At 37.4% G+C, this 9,713-nt stretch overlaps 2 protein-coding genes across 2 annotated transcripts; both read right to left on the bottom strand.

Annotated features, from left to right (window-relative positions):
* Positions 1-19: 19 nt before the first annotated feature.
* LOC107081362 lies at positions 20-4,131 on the bottom strand. The gene is made up of 20 exons (XM_015369553.1): positions 4,041-4,131; positions 3,896-3,969; positions 3,720-3,815; positions 3,522-3,646; positions 3,291-3,434; positions 3,128-3,214; positions 2,886-3,050; positions 2,723-2,819; positions 2,435-2,652; positions 2,206-2,362; positions 1,929-2,137; positions 1,737-1,854; positions 1,467-1,666; positions 1,238-1,352; positions 1,004-1,173; positions 837-934; positions 637-767; positions 382-571; positions 170-315; positions 20-66 (listed from the first exon to the last, which is right to left on the bottom strand). The coding sequence occupies exons 1-20, from the start codon at positions 4,058-4,060 to the stop codon at positions 20-22; spliced, it is 2,607 nt and encodes an 868-aa protein (XP_015225039.1). The 5' UTR covers positions 4,061-4,131.
* Positions 4,132-5,597: 1,466 nt separating this feature from the next.
* ttc32 (tetratricopeptide repeat domain 32) lies at positions 5,598-8,237 on the bottom strand. Its single transcript, XM_015369700.1, is given in 4 exon segments — positions 5,598-6,251; positions 7,714-7,880; positions 8,079-8,203; positions 8,205-8,237. Coding segments are annotated over 4 exon segments (453 nt in total). The 3' UTR covers positions 5,598-6,123.
* Positions 8,238-9,713: the final 1,476 nt, after the last annotated feature.

Genomic DNA, 9,713 nt, shown 5'->3' with positions numbered 1-9,713 from the left:
AAATGTTTTTGAGTGCCCTTCACAGCTGGTTTAGAACACTGGCGTTGGCAGATGGCCTCCATAGGGCTGTTTGTGTCACAAATTACCAAGTCACAGTGTACATAAACCTGTGGATGTACCATTGTTAGTTTTAGGGTTCCCTGATTGCTTTCATGGCAAGTTTGGATACTTGCCTCATGTTTCAGAACTTTGTCTTCCTGAATGAAAGCAAACATCTTCATGGAGAACCGCTTGTAGTGGGATGGGAAAGACACTCTTTCATCCATAGATACAGTATGGAACACTGTTGCATAGTTGTCACCAGAGTATGCACACCTAATAGAGAACAGCAACTGTTAATTCTGACCTGAACCCTGTTCAGAGCAAGTTTCACTACATTACCCATTGACGATGATGTCCCAACTGGGAAGGGAGGTTCTTTCTTCCTGAAGAGTAGCCCAGCAGTTATCCAAGATGAGCTCCAAGTTAGGGTCAGTTGATAGTGCCAACTCTACTTCAAAGTACAAAGGCTCCCTCAAGTACTTCTCCACTGGATAGTCCTCAGCTTTATAGAAGTTCTCATATGAAGAATCTAAAATACAATTAGATTTTAGTTCCAGTTGTGGCTGTAACTGTTTAAATTTGCTGTATCCTTACCTGTTGCTTGCCTCATCTGAATGCTCATTTGTCCAGAGCCAATCTCTGCCTTTGGTTCATAAAGTCTGGACTTTGTGTTGAAGGCAATAGTTTGAGTGTCATTCACCACATAGTAGCAGGAGACAGTTTGCCTGCAGAGAGACTGGCATCAGCAAAAACCCCAGTAGGACCAAGTGTTCCCTATTGATGTTTGTCCTTACTTGTATTCAGGGTCCACAGGTGAAGTGTGAGCAGCTCCTCTCTTGCCATGGTAGTACAGGCCAATTTCATTTTCATACAGCATGTAGTGGTCAAAGAACTAAAGATAATGAGTTTAGTTAGAACCATTAGGAAAAGGCCAAGACAGTAGCAAGTATTAAGGACTTACTGTTCTAGTTGTTCCACAGGAGTCAGCACTGAAGATAAATTGAGCAAAGTGATCATTGCTAAAAACTGGTGAGCAGGATTGGTCCTTCAGAGTCAGCCAGCTTGGGTTAAGGTTGGGCACAGATTCTACTTTCACAGCCAGAGCACTGATTGTTCCATTGGGGTAGCACCCTGGAGGTGGTTGTGTTTTAGATGGAGCTTCCTCATTTAGAATAATAAGTGTTACTTTACTTACTGGTTGTCATCAAGGGGAAATAGCAGGCCAGGAAGAGGTCAGAAAGAATCCAGTTGGTAATTGGGTCCCACACCACCACATCCAGCCTGGCTCTAATGGAATTTGTTGTGATCAACTGCAAAAAAAAATGCACATATTGACAGTTCCTTTAACACCCAAGGACTCTGAACAAAATATAGACCAAGTCATTCATAGCCCAAATCCCTCTTGCTGGAATTTGCCATCTTACCTCAAAAGATGAACCAGTGGCTGCATATGGCACAGCAATGCTGAACTGAGTGGCATCGCCCTTGAAATTGTAGAATTCTGCCAGCTCTGGGGTAAGGTCCAGGCCACCAACCATTGTATTTGTGTTGTTCCCTTGGCTGCCATATTTTACAGTGATGTAAAATTGCTCCTGGTCACAGGTGCCAGTGAGTACAGGAAGCACTGGAAGGAGTGATGAGACTTAAGGCTTCAAGCTCAGGAAAGACCTCAAGTTTCAATATTAGAGTCTTACCAACATCCTCGACAGAGGCATCCAACTCCACTTGATGGGCAAATGGAATTTCCTCAGGCAGAATGACAAACCCAAAAACTACACTGAGGCTGTAGGTAGTTATCAAGAGCTCTGGATTCTGCATACAACAAACAAGTGTTAACATTGAAAAGGGAAACCAGAGGTTGAGCATCCCATCAATAACTAGCTTACATGTTTAGAGACAACATTAGAGTCAAAGGGAACTTTTAGAGAAAACACAAATGTCCCATTGGCAAGGACATGTTGCTGGACAATGAACCCTCTGGCGTTGCTCTCCTCAACAGTAAGGACTCCAGTGGAAAAAGTGATGTTCCTCACAGCCACATCATAGAGAAATGGTCCAACATACAGGTTAAATTCCCTCTCTTCAGGAGTGGTGCCTGAGAACAAGATTATTCAGTCAAATATTCCAATTACCAATTTTCTTTGGCAGCTTGATAAGACTTACGGTCTTCAGTGTTTGGAGGGCGACTCATTGGTGGGGTTGTAATGGGAAACAAGATCTTGTATCTAGTGTCATCTACACTTTGGTCTGCCTTCCACAGCACCTCAAGCATTGGCTCGACGGAGTAGGTCATATGGTACTGGTAATCTGGTGCATGGCTCTGCAATTACACAATTTTAGTTTAACCACTTAAACACCAAAACCATGTTTGTTTGTTTTTAAACCATCCAACCTTATAGTAGCCATCAGATGATCCAACTGGGATCTCCACAACAATATGGAAGTCTGTGGTAGACAGAGAGTACCCCCTTGCAGCCATCTGAGCTTTATCCAGCCTTTGTCCATTGATTCCCATAGTCATTTCCACAAGCCTAATGTGGCCATCTAATAGTGGAGTCACACGGCGAGGTACGTGCCAAGAGATTAGGTCCTCAGTAAACAGAACACCACCTATACATTGAAAAGAGTTTAGTCTGTATAGAGACAGTTTCAATGGAAAGCCATGTTGTTCAGCCTTTACCTGTTGGACAAGCAGCTGCCAAATTGAAGACATTAAGTCCATCTTGACCCTTGTGGTAGATGCTCACCTTCATCACCTCCATAGGGACTCCAGCAACCTAAAAGTAGCCATCAATGTCACTAGTGAAGTGACCGATTGCTGAAAGTAAAAAAAGTGTACCTACATCCTCTGAATAAGTTTCAGCCATGTTGTAAGGGCTTCGCACAACCAGACGGGTAGATGTGGTCTTGGCACTATAGCCAGCTTGTTGGGCTTCCTCCAGGACCAAAGACATAGGCTCAGGGGTGAAAAATGTCATCTTCCAGATCCCATGCACTTCTTCAGAGGCCTGCAGAAAGCCAAAAAAAAAATGTCCATTATAATCTTGTTACAACTCTAAGCTTTAATGAAGCCATTAATACATACAGTGGTAATTGTGTTGAGTTGGAAGTCCTCTCCCTTTTGGCCTTTAACTTTAGTTTGGGAGTATTTTGGAGCCATGTATGTTGACACCTAAGTGAGGTATAAGCACACTTTTAGACAAGTCTGCAGTGTATGATTTATTTTATTTATTTTATTAAAGACTCACTTCCATGTAGTTCCTGTCACAGAGGATTTCTCGGGTTGCCCAGCTTGTGTAGCTACAGGTCTTAGCCACATCATGGGTAATCACATCAGAAGGACCATGGTGGTAGATTTTAAGCTTCAGGCCAACATTGAAGCTCATGTCATCCTAAGAGACCAGAAATTACATTTTAGCAAGCAAAAGGGAACAATAAAAGGACCATTTAACCTGGTGCTTTAAGCCAATTAATCCCACCTTATTATGGACATAACAGCCAAGGAGGGAGGTGTAAATTCTAGTGTTACCCCAGGGGTCCGACTCCATGCTGTATCCACATTGGGCAGCTAGACTGGGTGTCAACAAAATGTGCTGGGTGCCATCTGTTGGAGGATAGAGTTTAAAATATTGAGTAATTTCTATCACTCTTAATCATAATTCACAACCTCAACCTACTGATTGCTTCCACTTCAAGCTGATTCCCCACTGCTAAAGCTTCATCCAGGGTCAGCCGCATCAGATTAGCAACACAGTCCGTTTTAATGCCACTGCCTGCAAAAAACCCTTTGTCAAAAATCAAAAATAGCATTTTAAACATACTCTAGTCAAGTAATGAAGCAAGTTGGACTTACTTGGCTGAGAATCCTTCATTGTTGGCCATGCTTGACCCAACGCAAAAACTACAGCTATCAAGTTCCAGATCAAACTAGAACACAAGAAATGAGTAAGGTAAGACAGGTTACAGAATATTTTTTTTCCCCCTAAAGCAGTACTTACATTCTCTCAGGCTTCCGCATGGTGCAGCACAGAAGCAGGCAAAAGAAGAGCTCCACCAACAGAGTTTGCTTCAAATAAGCACAATGAACCCAAAGGACAAAACAGCTCTGAGAGAGACAGAGGAGCTGATGTGTTGTGAGGAGCCTCAGCACCTGTTTTATAGGCCAGTTAATCACAGACACTCTGGTGACCTAATCAGTAAGAATATAACACACCTGGAGGTTTTTTTTTTTTTTTTTCCTCATACACATTTAGCAAGTTTGCACATGCTTAGAGCAATCAAAAATCAAATATAATGCTGATTCATCAATTGTGAAAAAATTGCCCATTTTTCTAAGCTCTGAAGGTCACAGAACAATTTGAATATCACAAATACACTGGCCCTTAACTATTCAAAATCAGGCACTACATTTAATTAGGCTGCTCAAATCATTTTGCAATGGTGTCACAAGCTATGTTCACTAACAGATAACATACTTTTGTTTTTGCAAACCAAATCTAAAAAAAAGAGAATGAAAATACTGGATTGTATTTAATGTGACACTTGGAAAGCAATACTCTTTTGTATTTATACACTACAAATGTATTTACAGATTATATTTGTCCTTTCTTGTTTCCTTTAATCAGAAAGTATTTAAATTCTTAAATGTGGATGTGTCTAATCGATTATATGTCAGATTTTCTTAAAGTCTAGGCATTTGGGCTTTCCTCTGAAATCTAGACAAATTTAGCTAAAGCAGTCCTTTATTGCTGCAAAGCATCTAATATATTTGTTGTTTTTGATGCCTCATGCAGTGGATAGCAGCAGTTATCCTGTATGCATTTAATGAATGGTGCAAAGTTCTTATTTAACCTAATCTCTTATCTTCACTATTTGATCTCCAGCCTCTGGATTAATTCAATGTTAATTTGTGAATGATAAAGGCCATAAAAGATTGCCACAAGATACGCCTGGATTCCTTTTATTACAACTAAAATAATTGGGAGAACGACTTTACTATTTTTCTGTGGAATATGTCTTTTTTTTAAATCACATATCAGTGTTTATAGAACTTAAAAAATTGTGAAAATATATTTTGTCAGATACAGATAAAAGATTGTTTTAAACATAGAAAATCCAAAAACCTTTTTTATCAATCTGAAACATGTTTTAATAGTTTATTAATGCAATTCCAAAGCACAACACTGATATCCTAACACACAACAAATTTCAATTAAAAATTACTTAAACAGAAATACATCTTCTCATATCAATTCAAATCTAATCAACATCTAATAAAGCATATTTTTTTGATCCAGTAGAGTGCATACAATCCACTTTGATCACAATTATAAAAGGTTGCAGTTAACCTTAGTTGAATTTGTAGTGTCATATAAAATTTTCTATATAATCAAGCATAGCTGTTTGGATTAGCTTGACTCTTCAACAATCCCGACTGCTTAGCAACAGATGTAGAAAATAACAATTTCCTTTTTACATAATAATAATAATAATAATACATTTTATTTAAAAGCGCCTTATCACAACACCCAAGGACACTGTACAGGCAGATAAAAACATGAAACTAGAAGCAGTGAAAATAATCACCCCGGATTCCTATTACCCGAGTTATACAAATTTTGGAGCCTTTAATACTGATGATTTATGTAAAAAAGGGGACTATAGAGTCTAGGATCACACATATCCTGTGACTGACTGGGGGTCAGTTTTTTAGTAAAACAGTTTCTGTTCATATATTGTTTGAACTGGCTGTGTATTTGTATCAAAATAAAGGCATCTTTGTCTGTCTTTCTTTAATAAAATGTACAGAAAGCAAGCCTCATAACAAAAATGTTGATGAAATAAATAATAAATTAAGTATATGCAGAAGAGGATAGTCTGAAAAAACGACAACCTTGTTTTTCAATTAAAAATTCATTTTTTAAACATTCGAAATGTTCAATGTGGAACTGCAGATTGTGTATCTGCATGAAACAGCTACACGGTCTGTCCAAATGTTCTCCAGTATCTGCAAAGACAGTCATTATGCATCAGATAAACCTGGTTTTCAAGAGTTTATACAAAGATGCTTGAGTAAAATCATCAGTATCCTCTGTTTATCTTCTTCTGTTGGTCCAGAAGTGTCTGCTGCAGGCTCACTCTTGCATCTTCAAAATCTGGATTGAGCTTGAGCACTTGCTGGAAGTCCCTTTCAGCATCTTCAAAAAAGCCTGGAAGAAACATAAAGAGAGTTATAGTGTGTAATAAGCTCAAGGCTAGGATTTCTAATGCATTTGCCAAATTCTGAGGCACTCCAGCGCCAGATAAAATCTTGACTATAAACACACAGCTCCATCTAGTGCCCATTAAAATTATACAGCAAGTCACCATATGGTCAGTTTTATTTTATACTCATTAAAGTATTAAATGGTGAAACTGTTCAAAGCCTTTGACACATAAATAAGATGGTTGTGTAAACTATATATTCCTACTGCTTTTTTTATTTAAATCTGTATTTTTATTTATGTTTTTTTATTTTTCAATATATTTTTTTTTCATATTTAAATTGCATGTTGTTTATAAACTCCAAACTTATATAGGAATGGTTTAGGAAAATTGGTGTTCACATAATGCTGTATCCAGGCATATTCATAAAAAAATTAGTGCAAAGAAAGTGCATCCTTATACCGTTTATATATCAAGAGGATCCAAGATATGGACAACAACACTTGTATTCCTTGACCATTGCAACAGAGTAAGGCCTCTCCTGAGCCAGAGATAATGGATCCCAGCTAAGGAGAAAAATAATGGATTGTTGCTCAGTGGTGCAACTTGGACTGCATACAAAATCATGAACCTGTAGGCCCTTAGCTCCTGTTTCTTCAGCCTTCATGATGTCATCAATAAGACCTCTAAAGTGGATGATGGATGATGCTAGTCAAATCCAGGACTACAACCTTAAAAAAAACCAACAGGACAGATAACTTCACTTATAGGCGAGTTGTCTACAGTGAGTTTTTATTTCACCTCTTGCTCGCCTACACTGACAAGCTTTATGAAAAAACTGGTTTTATTTTCAAGCAGGACTTAAACGTGTCTACAATGCAAAAATATAAACACTAGCTTCAATCACTGTTGTATTAGTTCTTTGACTGGCCACTAAAAAATGCCTGACCTAAGCCCTAGAGAAACTATGGAGGATTGTCAAGAGGAAGGTGAGACATTACTCTGCACAATCTAGAAGCGTTGCAGAATGTACATTGCTAGGGCCACAGAATACTTGCCTCCACATTGATCAATTATCAATCATCCTTTTAAGTGATGGAATGTAATATTATGGTTTTATAATAAAAAAAAATCAATAAATTAAAAAAAGATTTAGGGTTTTCATTAGCTGTTAAGCATACACATCTAAATTAGAATAACTAGAATAGAACTACAATAACTAGAATAACCATTACAATTCCAAGTTTCACTCTGTAATTGAATTACTGACATGAACAAATCATCATTTATAATTAGTGCTGATGTTTTGATGAGTTCTTCAAGAGACAAAAATATACATGGAGGATTTTTTTAAGCCAGAAATTTATTTTGAAGGGTCAGAGCGGAAGAAGGTTACTCTCTTTAGCATGTTTTAGATTATATTAGATAAGTTATTGTTTACTCGTTATTAGAGGTGGTCATTTTTACCTAATCTATATCGGATGAGTCCTCTGTTGTAGAAAGGAACTGGAAACTGGCAGTCAGTCTTTATAGCAGAGGTGTAGTCCTCCATAGCTTCATAAAAATCCACCCGGAAGTACTTTATCTGTCCACGGTTGTTATAAGCGGTGGCTAATTTGTTAGCTTCACATTTCCTGTACAGATAAAACAGAGTTACAACTCGTTATAGCTTTATTATTAGACCCGTGGAGAGAGTAGATAAAATAAATTGGTTTTCGGTAAATAAAACTCGCATTTCTAAATACTAAAGGTAGGAAAATGTTACAAAACCCTACGTTTTTAATAACAGCGATCGTTAGCTTGTTTAACATCTCTACGAGATGGAACAGTACCTGGACTGTAAACAGGAAGAGATAAACTTTGTATACAGCTCTTCCGCTTGGTTAAAGTTGCGTTTGTTGAACTCTGAGTGCGCATTTTCTAATAACTGTGAGTTTTCGCCCTCCATAGCAGCCGCACAGGAGTAAAGGTTGTTGCGGATGTGACGTCATAGCCAGACGGTCCAATCAAACTTTTGTGCGTCAAAAAAAAAAAAAAACACGAAGCTTGTGAGGAAAAATAAAAAATTAGCTAACATTGTTGATGGAAAAATATTGCTTGTATGTTATAATAATAATAATAATAATAATAATAATAATAATAATAATAATAATAATAATAATAATAATAATAATAGCAACATTTTTTTCGACATTTAATTTGAAAAAACAAATTTTTTATTGCATTTGTGTTTAGGCCTCCTCAGTTCTGTTTTTTTTTTTTTTTTTTTATCAAACTACCTTTCAGTACAATCCCCTCTGATCCATTGGGCAATAGGTAGGCTGCTGCTTTTAAAGCTGAGTTTACCTGTTACTCCTCGACTTAAGAAGAAGAGCTCAGAATCAGCTTTATTTTGCCAGGTATGTGTAAAAATACCTGCCATTTGGCTTTGGATAAAAATGGTAAATGGCCTGTACTTATATGGAGGACTTGACCAAGGCGCTTTACATGAAATTCAGTCATTCGCCCATTCACGTACACATTCACACTCTGTTGGTTGCAAACTAAATTGCAGCCCTTGGGCTCACTGAGAGAAACGAGGCTACATCCAACACCACTGTTGTCCCTTGATAGTACAATACAAACAATGTGCTTGCTTATTCAATAACACTGCGGTAAATTAAATCACCATGGGTAACAGAATACCGAATGTATACTGTAAACAAAATGGGCAGATTAAGACGATAGAGGATCAGTGCAATGAGCAATGAGGATGCAGTCAGAAAATTTGTAATCCCCTTAAAGGTGGAAGTTAGGTGCTGAGGATAATGTTTAAACAAACAGAAGCATCTGGAGCATCGAGGTGATGATGGATGTAATGCGTTACCAAGTTGACTGCTTCATCCACTGACCTGTTAGCCATGGAGACAAACTGCAGGGGGTCCAGCAAGCGGCATGTATTGTTCCTCAGGTGGGTCAACACTAAGGACTTCATAAAATATAAAAAACTGCTTTCATCTTTATATAATGAAATAGTAAAATGTGTTTTTTAATCTAGTTTTAAAAACTAATTATAGTTATAAGATATTCATGGTTTACAAGGAATAGTGTTAATGTTTTGCAATAATAAAAATATCTTATTTAAAGCTTCTAACTCACCCTATTTTTTGTTTTACTTTTTTATAAAATAAATATATATTTTGATTGTTGTCTTAGAATTAAATATTTTTCACATTACCATCATATTGGATAGATTACACCAAAATACACCCTTTGTTGGAATCCTAAAATAAATTGAGTTGTGACAGCAGAGGGCAGACTTGATTCTTATTTCACCAAAACACAATACTGTGAACCCCAGGAACATTTGTAAATCTTTCACCCTAGAAGAAACAAATTCTTCTGAGCAGCACATTTTAATTTCTTCTCAGACTGATTAGAGGATTTACAATTTAGAAGTAAGCTTAGAATCTTTGATAAGTAAAAAT

The sequence above is a fragment of the Cyprinodon variegatus genome, unplaced genomic scaffold (assembly GCF_000732505.1).
Source record: "Cyprinodon variegatus isolate N-32 unplaced genomic scaffold, C_variegatus-1.0 Scaffold38, whole genome shotgun sequence".
Classification (NCBI taxonomy): Eukaryota; Metazoa; Chordata; class Actinopteri; order Cyprinodontiformes; family Cyprinodontidae; genus Cyprinodon; species Cyprinodon variegatus.
This window is presented reverse-complemented; position numbering and strand designations above follow the sequence as displayed.

Bases quoted from the DNA above. Each gene is read 5' to 3' on its own strand.
- LOC107081362 (XM_015369553.1), bottom strand. From the start codon at position 4,060: ATGCGGAAGCCTGAGAGAAT. The intron at 3,051-3,127 runs GTATGTATTAAT...GGCTTTCTGCAG, and splicing joins AACTCAACACAATTACCACT to GCCTCTGAAGAAGTGCATGG. The intron at 1,667-1,736 runs GTAAGACTCTAA...CACTCCTTCCAG, and splicing joins TGCCTCTGTCGAGGATGTTG to TGCTTCCTGTACTCACTGGC.